At 55.6% G+C, this 14230-nt stretch overlaps 4 protein-coding genes across 4 annotated transcripts; 3 read left to right on the plus strand and 1 right to left on the minus strand.

Annotated features, from left to right (window-relative positions):
• The first annotated feature begins 1851 nt into the window (after positions 1–1851).
• CDEST_04463 (uncharacterized protein) lies at positions 1852–2853 on the plus strand. Its single transcript, XM_062920622.1, has 2 exons — positions 1852–2343; positions 2419–2853. Exons 1-2 carry the CDS (start codon positions 1955–1957, stop codon positions 2681–2683), a joined length of 654 nt encoding a protein of 217 aa, XP_062776673.1. The 5' UTR covers positions 1852–1954; the 3' UTR covers positions 2684–2853.
• A 3737-nt stretch (positions 2854–6590) lies between these two features.
• On the plus strand, positions 6591–7729 carry CDEST_04464 (uncharacterized protein; the record flags this gene model as incomplete). The annotated part of the gene is made up of 2 exons (XM_062920623.1): positions 6591–6656; positions 6869–7729. 2 exons carry the CDS (start codon positions 6591–6593, stop codon positions 7727–7729), a joined length of 927 nt encoding a protein of 308 aa, XP_062776674.1.
• Positions 7730–9174: 1445 nt separating this feature from the next.
• Positions 9175–10435, plus strand: CDEST_04465 (uncharacterized protein; the record flags this gene model as incomplete). The annotated part of the gene is made up of 3 exons (XM_062920624.1): positions 9175–9576; positions 9666–10069; positions 10156–10435. 3 exons carry the CDS (start codon positions 9175–9177, stop codon positions 10433–10435), a joined length of 1086 nt encoding a protein of 361 aa, XP_062776675.1.
• Positions 10436–10731: 296 nt separating this feature from the next.
• CDEST_04466 (Putative cytochrome P450) lies at positions 10732–13673 on the minus strand. Its single transcript, XM_062920625.1, has 2 exons — positions 11549–13673; positions 10732–11434 (listed from the first exon to the last, which is right to left on the minus strand). The coding sequence occupies exons 1-2, from the start codon at positions 12668–12670 to the stop codon at positions 10733–10735; spliced, it is 1824 nt and encodes a 607-aa protein (XP_062776676.1). The 5' UTR covers positions 12671–13673; the 3' UTR covers position 10732.
• Positions 13674–14230: the final 557 nt, after the last annotated feature.

The raw sequence follows: 14230 nt of genomic DNA on the forward strand, positions 1-14230 counted from the left end.
ACCCACCTTCCCCTATCGGAACTCGTGGAAATGAACATCAATGCTGTTCATCAAGATCGGATGAACGGCAAACAAGATTGGTGCTAGAGCCACAGCTTGAGGAGTTCCGCGTATTTTCTTCGACGATCTGATATTGGTTTAATATCCTAGAGTTATCCGGCCACCGCTCTTTCACAGCATGAAAGACCACTCAGCAAGCCGTTGTCCTCATGGCGCGTCTGGGACCAGCCCAGGACATCAGCGGCATTTTAATTGAACTCATCATCGTAAGCTTCCTGCTGTGGGGGTTGTAAAGCTTGAAGCCGGGACTGATTTGCTCACAGGTCCTGGATGTTCCTTGCCAATTGGCTCGTAATCAGCCCCTTTCCAAAGCTTGTTTGCCGCGGGTATCCGGACTCGGGCCTCCAGAACTCCCGCACACAACAGCGGTCAAGAGGCAAAAAAGACCAATCCCCAACATGGACGTGTTCATCCAAGAGGTCAAGGTCTAGCTAGCTATCAACTCGCGGGCACTGATGCGTGACAAGTGTTAATGTTGCCATTTGGTAATAGAGAGAGCATAAGTAAACAAACGCGACCAATCAATGCGGCTATGTGACATTCGTGCTGGACAAGCGGATTTGAAGGGGGGGGGGGGAGAGGGGGGGGCTTTTCTCGGCGAGCCATGGAGGAAACATGGAGCTCTTGACTTGCCTAGAACAACTCTCCAGATCGCGTCAAAGAAGATAAATCCAAATGCATTCTTGACGGGAAACGTGCTGTCGGCAATGCCAGACACGGTCTCAAGTTTTTTGTCTTTGCCTCACCGCCAAGATCAAAGCTCTTCCAATGGAGGCGCGGGGGTTTCTCCTACGAATGCCGAGCGAGATCGTGTTTGATTACAACCCGGTAAGGACCTGGTCAGTACGCACTACCAGAAAGAAAGAAAAAAGAAAGAAGGAAAAAAAAAAAAAAAAAGGTATCTGAGAATTTCTTCTTGGCCCTTGAGAAACCCGTCGGAAGAGATGTGTTCCGGGAGACGCCCAGCAATCACCAGTCCCGATGGAGCGTCAAGAAGGTGGCTGTGTGCTGGAGACTGGCGCCGTTAGCTTGTCGACGATCGTCGTCCCTGCCAGGCAAGGAAACACCCAAGATTCGGGCGTTCAGGCTTCAAAAGCCAAGCTTTCCCCACGTCAGTTCCCTCTTCTGCTGTCTTTCCATCCTCAACATTGGCCAACGAGCCGGGGCGCATCGCGGTTGCGGGAGGGAGAAGGGGCCCGGCGGGAGCGGATGCTGAGAAGAGAGGACTGCCAAGCATATGCCAAGGAGCTTACTTCGATAATCAACGCTGCCAGGCAAACTTAAATAAGACAGAGACTCTGCCGCCTGTGGTCGGCAAGTCGCGCTTCCGTTGCGGATACCAGAGTGATCGGCGGACGTCTGTAAACCCGAATCGGGGGAAGTGGAAGAGGAGGACGTGGAGGACGAGGAGGACGATGTCAAGTGGCTCACGAACCCTTGAGGAATCTACGCAGCCGGAAAAGCAGGCGCCGCAATCTTAATTCTCTTGGCTCCATTCGTCACGAAGCCCTAGTTGACGGCAATGGCGCTGGTGGAGGAGCATAAACTTACCGTCCCTCCGGTCCTTGGCTTGGTGAAGACACATCATCATCGTGTCTGAGTGGTGTAAGTGGAATACGGGGTGCGTTGTGGAATTGCCGAGAGATGAGTGCGCAGGCTTGGGGGGGGGGGGGCATCACGTTCTGCACCCCGAGCACGCCGATGATGGAATCAATGCTGGGCATTATACCGACTATATAGAGCTGCGCATTCGCCTGGTTTACTACGAGAGTTCCGGTCCTTATCACAACAGCTCATCTCACCTACCTACTCAACCAAGTATCTACACTCTTCCTGTACATTCAATACCCTCAAGTCGCTCACTTGCCATTCTCTTTTCAAACCACAAGTTACAATGAAGGCCACTTTCGTTCCCCTCGTCCTGGCGACCGTCGCCGCCGCCAACCCCATCAAGATCGTCGAAGACATCACCCAGTCCATCGGATGGCACAAGAAGGGCGGCGAGGACAAGGACCGCAAGGGCAGCTGGGGCTCCTCGGGCCCCTTCACCTTCACCTCGACCTACAATGTCATCGCCACCCCGGGCCAGGTCGTCGACAGCAACAACACCTTCACTGGCGGCCTGGAGGGCGCCGTCGGCTACTACAGATACGGCATCAACTCATGGGAGAACGTCATCTGCTACAACATCACCCTCGTCAACTTCCAGGGCGAGTACCAGTCCCCCGCCTTGACCGCCACCCACATCCACCAGGCACAAAAGGGCCGCGCCGGACCTCCTCGGTAAGTCAAAGCCAACACAAGCGAAGCCACGTCTATTGCGCCAGGCAGACCACAGGATGCTGACCTCCATGACAGCATTGCCCTCCCTAACCCGGTCCCCGTCGAGGGCTCCTCCACCATCCGCCGCAGCATCGGCTGCCTGTACGGCCCCTTCGTCACGGGCGTCAACACCACCGGCGTCGACAGCGGCGCGGGCTTCGTCGTCAGCCAGATTGAGGAGAACCCCGCTGACTTCTTCACCGACGTCCACTCCAGCCTCGCCGTCCCCGGCGCCGTCCGCGGCCAGCTGAGCGGTAGCGAGGACGAGGACTGCGAAGAGGAGGAGAAGAAGAAGATCTAAGGGGGCGGGATGCGTTCGGATCGTACATGGTCCGCGGGAGGATGATGAAAACTCTCTGTTTCTGACGCTGCTGCCGGGCATGGATCGCATGTTCGGCGGCCAACCATGTGTAATACTTGCTTGGCGATGAGCGGGAACACCGCACCGCCATTTCATTCATAATATTTAATGCAGTATCAATTACCATGTTGAAGAGCCTGTGATCCCCCTGAATACGTGCGTAAATGTTAGTATTAATTGCTTGCTCGCATCAACTGTAAATTGACGGCACCGATTTGAAACTCCAAGCCTCAGCCAAAACATCAACAATTAACGAGGGGAATTCTCCTTCCATACGACCGGAATGGTCCAGACCTAGAGTTGGTGCAGTGCCTATGTCTTGCGTGGGGAATTAAGGATGTCTAGCTTTCTAATGACATACATTCTTGGGGATGCCCTCACCCGACGTGCTTCTTTCCACGATCCGAGACATTTGATGAGAGTTTTGCTCTTTGCCAAGAGTGTTACTGCAAGAGCAGTAATTCTTTTACAGATGTTAGAAACCCATCTCAAATCACGATTCTCAGTGCGATCGACTTTTGGGTAGGCAGGCCTCACTTTCGAGCCATCTGTAGCTTCGGCAACCTGTCGACGAGACAGCTTATGTTTATTCCTCTCTCAATCTACACCAAGTAGCATCCTAGTGATACCACTGCATTATGTATATTCCTGGTATGGCTTTAAGATGTATTGTTGAACCTCAAATCCCTGCCTTTATACATACGCCTGACTGTTTCTTGGACGCCAGGCATACGTCCATTTAGAAATTGAAAGGAGTCTTTGCGTCTTAAAAATTCCGGTTTGATCACGCCATTACTTTGAAAAAATGGCTGAGAAGGCGATGTGGCTGAGGGACTGTAAAACAGCATCCGACAACTTGGGTTGACCATATCAAGTGATCGGTAGGGGCAGTAGGTTGACATAGTAGATGGCTGTTCCTCTACTCTTTTAGTTTATGAAACCTTGGAATCAATACAATTTGAAATGTTGACCAATGCATTGGATCCTATCGCAATTCTTTCGACCCAACTTGGCCGCTCATCGGCGGCCCAGGGATGAAAACAGCCATGAGTTGAGAGCCTGCTACAATCACTGGCAGCGAAGAGAGTTTATTTCGGTTATTCGATAAAGAAGTATCTGACATCCGTTGTTCACACTCTGTTTCATTGTAACACAGCCTTCCACGAGATACTGGCCTCTCTTGTTGAGCTCCCTTACCTCAGAACCCCTCCACATTTGCGCAATCTTCAGAGTTGCGTTCCCCGGAGCGTCTATTCTTCAATAGCAGCGTGATTAGATGGTTCAAGCTTCTGAGAGAAATGAATCAACCTAGTGAGGGCCTTCCATCTTCTACAGTGAGATGTGTTCAAGAATCCTGCTTCTCGATCCCGTTGCATCCCGCCATTTCAGCTGGACGACTGTCCCTTGGAGCCAACTCCGACTTGCTTCCATAAAAAAGAAGATGCTCGACCTTCCGGCTGAAAGAAGCATTCTATGAGTAGCGCCGTATGACTGGCTGACGGGACCTATTGCTTGTGCTCCTCGACCCCGGTGACACCTCTTGTGGAGGATATTTCAACCGTCGAGCACGATTAGCAAGACGGCAAGCCCATCGGTCATCCACGCCATATAAGTCTTGGTCTAATGTCTGTCTGGAAAACGGCATGAAACGATGGTTGGTGCGAGCAGTGGCAGTCATCTTCAAACACCTGCAGTAACAGGTGAGGCTGCACTAAGTCGTGGCAGCGGGTTTGAGGGTATCGCAGCACAACAAATGAGCTTCATCACCCTGAATTTCAGCGAGGCTAAGGCTGGTTCAGGCTGTTTTTATGTTGCCGAAGAGATTAAATAGTCTTCGAAAGACAGGTCATGGACCAGTCATAAACCAACAATGATGAGTGCTCGTTACTGGGATAGGAAGATGCATAGGCAGTTAGGGGCGTTGTGAACGATTGGTTATCAACAAAAATTGAATGCAATCGGGGTTTTTTTTCTTCTTCCTTTTGTGCTATTCGGATAGTAATTCGTTCTAATGGATCTAGATTCTGGTCATTTGTCCTACGGCCGTCGCACCCAGGCAGATGAAACAGCTACCAAAGGCACGCAATTTCGATACTACTACCTCTGGAGGATGGCCCTTTACATGCGGAATGTACTTCTGGACTATCCATACAGACACTAATCCGGAGCCAAGGCGTCTCGACTCGCAAGGAGCCAAAAACAGCACTTAAAATCGGCGATCTACAATGCATCCCAAGGCCGAGAGAGCCAGATTGAGATGAACAAAAGATGCTTGGCATACTTCCTGGAGTCTTGACGCGGTTGATCAGGAGATTTACTGGGTCGCTGGTCGTTCCTGAATTGACCTGCTTTTTACTACGGGGTTTATTTGGGATCTGCGTAGTTGGCCGTGATTCGTGAAGCTCACGACGTCAAACTAGCTAAGTGGCTTCAATTGCGGCCCCCATTTGACCCCTCCTCGAAACGGTAGCGTCTTCATGATATTGGGGGCTGGATCGTGCATTGAGGTATGGGAAGTCTTTCTGTTTCGTTGATATTCAAATGAACTCAGCCACATTGGGTCGCGGAAGAGGAAGCACAGGTGACATGTCGAGACCACATGTCAAGAACATGGGCATCCGCAAGCAAGGTAGATTTGAACACGGGCCCAGCTTTAGACCGACGCCCTCTCTTCCAAAGGGAGACAGGTCATTCAAGGATAATGACCCCCAAAGCGTCGAGGCGAGTTCGTCGAGGCGAACGCTTCACAGAAAACGGAGTAACTTGAGGCTTTCTACGATGCTGAGTGGTATCTCTCACTCTCTCCATCAGTCCACCAATCTCCATGTACCGTGGCAGCGTGGTTCCACCAAAAGAACGGGAGACCCTGAAGACCCCCCCCTGGCGAATCCTTGCAACTTGGCGCATCGACTCGGTCGACCAGCATCTGGCAGTGACATTCAGCCAAGTTGGCAGGGCACAGGATGACGGGATAGCTCCACTGGGCTCGACCACCTAGCGAGTGCGGTATCCGTAGTGACAGGTGGAAAACCCTGAGCTGTCAAGGGCCACTGGGGCTACTGAGCATCGAACGAACCTGCATCCGTCCGGCAGCTTCTATGAGATGAGATGTACGTCAAAGAGTCGACGGGCACCATGAGCTGGTGGCGGCAGCTGATGCTCTTGAGTGGATGGAAGTAGCACCGAGGGCGCTCGTCCAACCAGCGCAGGGCAATGAGGGGTGATTGGGGGTGTGTCAATCATTCTCATTCACAAGAAGGGAGGGAAAAAGCAGAGAGCTAGGGAATGTTCTGTTTTGGACTTGGCCGGGAGCTTGGGTCTGTGTTGTAGACACGCACCACTCTGAGACTCACTCGCACTTTCACTCTCACTCTCAATTTCACGCACCCCTTCTGTCAGTCTGCCAGTCAAGTGTAACTGCGTTTTTTTGCTTTCCAGATGGCCCCATGCAGCCTCCCCGCTGCGGATATAGCTCCGTGGGGTTTCATTGGCTCGCTTAAACTTAGTGTGAAAAAATCAGACCGGACAGAAGTGGATTGGGCGATTGACGAGATTAGTCATTCACGGGTATCCGGTCCAGCAAATGCCCCCCAGAAGCGGGTCCCGGTCTGATTTTCCTCTTTTTTCCTTGTCTGTCACCAGTCGGTGACCAACCACCAAAAAGACGAAAAGAAAAAAAAAAAACACACACCCCCCCTCTCTCTCCTACTCCTCTTCCTCCTCTTTTCTTCTCATCCCACACGCAGGTCTTTCTAAACCTGCCTCGCCGCCCACCGAATGTTTGTTTCCGCGTCCAAATCCTCCCGGGATCTTCGGATGGAACAGGCGGCCATCAACGGTATACACAATGTCGTCGGAGCAAGATTATCAAGATCTTTTTGGCCCTCAAGCTAAGAAGGCCAAACGAGGCCGGGTAAGTTGATGGGGTGTTGTTTTCTTATTCAATGTCGTCTGGTTTCTAAGCAATTTTTTTCATCAATTTTTTTTGGTTTGTTTTTTACTTCCCCCTCCTTGGTTGCAGTGACATGCCAATCATTGCAATCATCAATCATCAATCATCAACACCCGCCGTCACCGTCCCCGAGCGCAATTGAGCACCATTTTTTTACTGACTTCTTACTCGAGCAACAGCTCCAGACCGACAAATCGGCCAACGCGATCCGCATTCGAGACAACCAGCGACGATCACGCGCGCGGCATAAGGAGTTCGTCGACGAGCTGCAGCGCAAGGTGCAGGAGTACGAGAAGCGCGGGATCGAGGCCTCGCTCCAGATGCAAAAGGCAGCCCGCGACGTCGCCATTGAAAACTCGCGTCTGCGCGCCCTGCTCGCGAGCCGCGGCGTCTCCAACGACCAGGTCGACGCATACCTGCGCTCCTTCGACGACGATCCCAAGGGCGCATCGTCCGCCGTGCCCATCACCTCGACCCTCGCCCCCATCCTCAACGCCCCCATCGTCCTCGAGCCCTCGCCGACACAGCTGCCGCCCCTGCAGGAGCATTTTGGCCAAACATTTCCGCCCGAGCCGCTGGAGGACGACCCCGTCGTGAAGAAGAGAAAGTTTGGCGATGCCCTGCTGCCGCCCGTGCTGACCCTGACCCCGACCCCCGACGTTCAGCAGAGCTCGGCGCTCGACCGACTCGCCGTGCTCGCCGACGCTAGTCTCAACCGTTCCTCCACGCAGCCAGGACACCCTGGGAGGCCCTTGTCGGAACCGTCAAGGAGCCCTCACCCGTACGATCGCACAAGCCAGACGCCCCCTCGCCCCACTGCGCCGCCGCCGCCGCAGCAGCAGCAGCATCATCAACAGCTACCGGCCGTGTCGCCTCATGAAATGTCTTGCAACGCTGCGGCTCGAATCATTGCCGATATGCAAGGGGGGAATGGCGACGAACGAAAGGCCAAGATCGCTCTCGGATGCGGGGCCCAGGACGAGGACTGCTTCGTCAAAAACACGTCCATCTTCCGAATGCTTGATCACCGATGACGGACGATGCCACCCGTCAAAAGAGACCGATCAGCCAGTCAGTCATCCATCCCGGCGGGGATTCGACGACCACTCTTTGTTCTGCTCGTCTTTGATCGAGGCGTTCAACGTTGGTGGGATATCCATGCATCTCAGCTCCGCCGTCGTTCTGCCTGCCTCCGCTGCCACCGTCGCGATGTCCAACCATAGGGCGACGACGGTCTGTGCCGGCTTGCGAGGCGGGCGACTTGGTCGCCCGAGGATACCGACTCGGCCGTACTTGACCATGGCCGAGAACGGCTGGAACCAATCTGAAACCCTAATGGGCCACCATTAGTGTACTTGTACGATGGGCGTGGCGCCGCCGCTTGCTTTAGTCCGGAATACGGCAGCATGCCGACTTCGGTGTTTACGTTACTGCTCATACACCGCGCACGCCGATTAGGCGGACGACTTTTCGATCATCCGAGACCCGGACGGGCTGGCGACTCCGCCGCCGCCCTCCGGCCAAACCGGTGCGGGCGGGTTCTCCGATCCATCTTTGTCCCGTTGCCATCATCGAGGCCTCGTGGGCATAAGGGAGCTGGCTTGTGAACGATATCACTCGAAGGACGAACCCGGCTGTCCAAGCATGGGCGTTTTGATGCGATACCTCGGTCTGCCACACCACCGAAAGGACTGGACAGACCGACGTGTGCATGACACCGAGTGACGGGCGTTCGTGTGTCCGTGTCGATGGACTGTATTTTTGACACCGCCGTACCGTTGAGGACTGCCGGCCGGCGCATGAGATTGTCGAGATTCCAGGTCAACCATTTTGTGCGTCGCTTTGGTTTACCTCATGATCGAGCGAGGGGTGCGTGTGTGTGTGTGTGTGTGTGTGTGTGTGTCCTCGACTCGGGTCAGTGAGCCGACGCAAGCAAGTGTGACAAAAGCTTGAGTAAATTAGTATGTAGCTGTATATCTAATGCCGTAATGTAAAAGACCTGCGAGAAACGCTTGCATTCATACGCAACGCAAAACCAACCACGTACTCTTTATCCCCCCTCCCCCCCGGCAGAATATCTTTCAGAATCACCCTGGTGCCGGAAGTGATCTACTCATGGATCAACTGCCTGAAAGCAGGCTGGGCGGGCTTGACTGCATGGCGCGGCGATAGACGTGCCAATCACGATGTGGGCGCGACCGTTCCAACACAGAAAAGTATGTACTTTGCTGGGCGGATTGTCGACGTGCATAGAAAGAATAGCCGCCTGTGGCCAGCAGCTACTTGACAAAAGGTGTTGAAAGCCCCGCCCTGGGCTGCGTGACGCTCTCGTCAGCTCAAACCTTTCCTGACGTTGATACAGACAGCCAGCCCAATGCCATCCACGAGCGCCTCCACGCCGTCTATATCTCTCTTGGCCCTCTTTAACCTCCGAGGAAGCAGCAGAATTCGCGATGAGGAAGAGGCGCTGCAAGATCCCATGGCGCGCGACGGACACCGCGACATAGCAGTTCCCCCGAAAGTGGTCCCGTCGGCTGCGACTACTTTGCCGACAACTGGCAAGATCACCGGTTCTCAGGGTCAAGCTCAAAGATGCAAGAGATTCCAGCCGAGTTCCATCAAGACCCAGACCGTACCGGCTGTAAAGGCATCGAGGATGACCAAGCGTTTGAATGACACCGCAGAGATACTCGAGCCGCTCTTCGCCGCTGCCCCCTGCCTTCTGCTGTGTACGGGGAGCCCAGATAACGCGACCATCACGGCGGTTCCCGTAGGAGACGACGCAGACCCGGTTGCGCACTGGAAGGCATTGCAGGGGGCTGTCCAGAAAGGACGGTCATTCTGGACAGGTCGGACCTGGCCAAGGCTCACGATGGTTACTGTAAGTGTTTGCGATCCATCCATCCCTCATCTATGGACTATATATAGCTCGAATTGCCGCGAATCAACACTGACGGGGAGGCTCTGGAGCTGCGCATCGTAAGCCGACACTCTCTGGTCCAGGATTCCTTCTGTGGACAATTCCAACCGGTGGACGTGAGGGCCAGAATTGAGCAGCTTCGGTCAAAAGCCTCGGAGCTCGGATTCCACCATATGCGCGTGTACAACCCTGACCACAGCGACTTCTACTGCCGCTACAACGCAGTGACGGACACTGTCGAGCACGGTATCGAGGTGTGCAGAAGATACAAGGACGACGATTCACCACGCGACGAGGGCGAGGAACTAGGGTACTGCGAGATACCGGAACATGTGGACAGATTGAGAGAGATTGAGAGGCTCGAGCTGGTCTCGATTTGGCCAAAGCTGCTCGAGGATCCGAGCCTGGCCGAGATGTACGACGTGATCCACGAAGGATGGATCTACTCCTCCAAGTATGGGCGCCCCGCCCTTTTCTGGCTCTGACATGATGTCGGCATAACGTTCGACGAACGCTGACCATCCCCATCTTGCTGTCTAGGGACGTCATGCCGCTCCTGGAGACCACCCATCTTTACAGCGTCGCGCAGATCGAGTTTGTGGGCTTCCACGTCGCACAGCGTCCCGGCGAGAGCTGGGCCGGAGGATGTCGAGGGGCTCTGGTTGTCGGCAGCGCGATGGGTTTCATTGGTATACTCGTCGCCCTTCGCGTGCTTCACGGAGACTGGGGCGTAGCATATACCGCGGGAGCCTTCTTCGTGGCGTTGGCGGGCGTATTGTCGACCTGGATCGCCTGGCGTGCGAGTAAACCAGCCCACTGAGTTAGTTGTCTCCTCGCCGGCATCATGCCGTGAGCTGAAGATGTTCTAAACAGGATGACTTCAAGGGGCACGTCGAATGCGGAGGTGGTGCCATTTGGTTACATTATAACACCCTTGACTGGCAAGCCTAGTGGTAATACGCATGAAGGATTTCTTTACGCTATCAACTTCTTTTCCTTGAACAAAACAAGTTGCAATGAAGAAGAACAAGAACCGAGCAACAAGAAAACGACGACGACGGTCAGGGTATAATTTCTGCGGATGACAAAAAATAATGAAAAAAAAAAAACTCTCCCTCTATTTCTTCCCGCCGAGAGCTGCCAGACGCACGTAGCAATCCTTCGGCTTATACGTCAAGCCCTCACGGGCCCCGTAGCCGGACAACTTCTCCGGGCACGGGAGCAGCTCAAAGTTCCACACGATCAAGGTCAGGATGATCCTCAGCTCGAGATACGCCAGCCTCCTCCCGAAGCAGCCACGCGTGCCGAGACCGAACGCGAGCTGTGGGCCGGCCTGCTGGTCAAACTCGGCCCCCTGGGCGGCGGACTCGACGAGCCAGCGCTCCGGCCTGAAGTGCCCGATGTCCGCGTCGTCCCACGCGCGCGCCTTGGCGGCCCGGCTGCTCGCGCTGCGCGCCGCCTCGTCGACCTCGAGCGCGGGCTTCAGCATGCCCGGCCCGCGGCTCAGGCACAGCACGACGGTGCCCTTGGGGATGCGGTGGCCCAGCAGCTGCGTGTCGGCGATGGCCTCGCGGTCGACCATGGGCGTGGCGCCGCCGCAGCGGAGGATCTCCTCCATGGCGGCGTCGAGGTAGGGGATCCTGGCGCCCGAGATCTCCGTGACGGACGGGCTCCGGTTCTCGGCGAGCGCGTCGGCGAAGGCGGCGCGGAGGGCGCCGCGCAGGGCCGTCTGCTTGTCGGGGTTGTCGGCGAGGAGCTTGACGCCCCAGCACATGGTGGTGCTCGTCGTGTCGTGGCCCGCGACGACGACGCCAAAGACCTTTTGATTTTTTGAACCGTCAGCAAAAACAAAAGCGCACATAGACATTACACCATCATCATCATCATCGCCACCACCATCATCGCTTGTACTGGGGTGGGGGATATGCTTTACCTCGTCGACCATGGTGTCGCAGAAGAAGTCGGGCTCGCGGCCCTCGTTCTCGGCCAGCTTCTTCTCGCGCAGCACCATCAGCTCGACCGCCGAGAGGACCTTGGACTCCTCGTCGCCGACCTCGCGCAGCCTGTCGAGCGCCTTGGTGATCTCGGCGCTGACGTAGGCTTTCTTGGTGCGGAACGTCCGGCGCATGGCGGCCTGCCTCTCGACGAACCACCACTTGATCCTCGGTATGGGCGAGCCCTGCAGCTGCTCGATGGACGCGGCCACGTTGAGCGTCGCCTCGATCGTCTCGTCGCACTTCCCCTGGGGGAAGTCCAGGGGTCCGGCACTACCGCCGCCGCCGCCGCCGCCGGAGCTACCCGCCGCATCGGCCCGTTCCCGGAGCCGGGCGACATCGTCCTCGGTCAGCGCCTCAACGAGATCCACGGTCGGACGGATGGCGCTGTGCGGGAACCCGCCGCCAAAGACAAAGGACGTGACGGCGTCGAGCGCGGCGTAGTAGATGTCCGTCTCGGCCTCGAAGGGCCTGCCGTCGGCGATGCGCGCCTTATCCTCCCACAGGGCGATGAGGCGCAGGACGCCGGCGTAGACGGTGGGCGCGGCGACCTCGTGGAGGAACGCGGGGGACATGAGGTCCTGCAGCAGGCGGCGGTGGCGCTTCCACTCGGCGCCCGTCTTCATGTGGATGTGGTGCTGGCGGCCGGCGCCCTCGAGCAGGTCGGCCACCAGCGAGGAGCGGTCGAAGTCGCGGCGGCGCATGAGGATGTCCTGGGTCTCGCGGAAGTCGGTGAGGACGACGATGGGTCGGCCGAGGGGCCGGATGAGGACCTGGAAGATGGGGGACCGGAGGCGGGCCGACTGCTCGAGGAGCCAGAGGTTGAACTCGCCGGTGCGGTCGATGCCCTCCTTGAGGGAGGGGATGTCACCGAGTATGTGCCTCGCGGCGACCTCATTGTGGGGGATGCCGGGGATCGGTCTGGGAAGCGCCCATCTGTAGAGGAGGTAGAGGCAGAAGCCTGCTACGGCGAAGCAGAGGGCGTGGGATGGCGAGGGGAGGATGGCATCGACGACCTTTGGCTCGTCCAGGGTCCGGCCGGGTAGTACGGTGCCCAGCATCTTTGGTGTCTACGGACGACGTTGGCTACTTTTGTGTATATAGGTGATCTGGCGGTAGGAACGAGGATGACGTCAAATCCCACACGTACGACTCAATCAGTAGGTCAAACTAACAAACTTCTCTGAAGCGTAGCGGAAGGCTGGCTGTGTCTTGCTCTTATACCATGTGAGGGCCCTTCAAGGTTCAAGACGACGTGGACAGCAGGGACGGAATCGGGTTGAATTTCTGAACCGGCGCTCCATTCCACATATATGCCGTTGGCCTACCGATAATAAGACCTCCCTTTCTCCCTCTCTCTCTCTCTCTTCTCTCCTCCACTTACGGGAACGGCATGAAGGGAATAAAGACAACCATGTTGTGGACACTCGTGGGGCCCTACGGTGGTCCTCGGACGCGCGATAAAACCCCACAGAAAGCTGAAAAAGCATGGCAAGGAGGCGTAATGGAATGGGACCCTCCCCTCCCCGCGAAAGTCTTTCCTGACGCGGCAATCCAGTCGTGTAAGGCAGATTGGACGCGAGTAAGGATGAACCCCGTTTCGAGAGGCCCGGGCTGGAACAAGTAAACAGAGCCATCTATCTATCCGCCGAGGCCCCGGCGGAGTCTGTCTGCTTACCTAGTCGCCGGGTAGAGAGCTAGGCTTGACGTGGCTCGCGTAGGAGAGATGCTTTTTCCCACAAGACACTAACTAACTAACTTCAGTAGTAGCTTTTGGTGGTGGGCAGTGTTGGACACGCGAGATTTCTTTCGGATAGACGCATGCGGCCTCCTCCACCATGACGTGAGATTGTAGTGCTCTTAGTGTAGGTAGGTAGTTAGGGGCGAGAGACAGCTCACGGGATGGGCCAGCTGGTTCGGAAGACTGTGAGGGATGGGATGATTGAGCACGGAACGCAACCAATCAGCCCAAGGACGAGTAGGAAACGAGCACCAAGAACTGGGGAGGCGGGATGGGGGGAGAATATTCCCGTCATCCCTTGAGATATTATTGCGAGGGAGGGATCACTTTTTAGCGGTGGCGCTAGGCAAAACTCCGCCTCGTTCGTGTCTTGGAAGATGCTGCTTTGCGATGACGATTGAGTTGAGAGAGAGTTGGCTTGAAAAAGTATGAGTGAACTTTGGACGAGTGCTCTAATAACAAGTCAAGAGGCGGTCAGGTTGGCTGCTCTTGGTTGGACGAGAGAGACTACCTATGTATGTATGATATGGAGCATGCGCGTGGCCGTCGGTGAGGGACGTGTTCGTCAGCGAAAATGTCGCAATGGGGTGAGTGAGACCCGAGGGGCCGGGACCGATCGGTCGAGTAACCTGGTTAGGTTACTTGCAATGACTGACGATCACGACTTGGATGGAGAGAACAAAGAGATGAAGGAGAGGAGGGAGGACGGGCCATTGTTAAAGGTGTGAAGAGGAGGATGATCACGGCTTGCTGAGTGAGACTGAAACATTTCAAGCATGCCGACTAAGCTATACATACAAATCAGAGTGACTGACTGACTGACTAACTTTAAAACTCACCAAGAGACGCAAAAAGAAAGACAAAAGAGAATCCTCGGTGG

This window comes from Colletotrichum destructivum, chromosome 3 (genome assembly GCF_034447905.1).
Source record: "Colletotrichum destructivum chromosome 3, complete sequence".
Taxonomy (NCBI): Eukaryota; Fungi; Ascomycota; class Sordariomycetes; order Glomerellales; family Glomerellaceae; genus Colletotrichum; species Colletotrichum destructivum.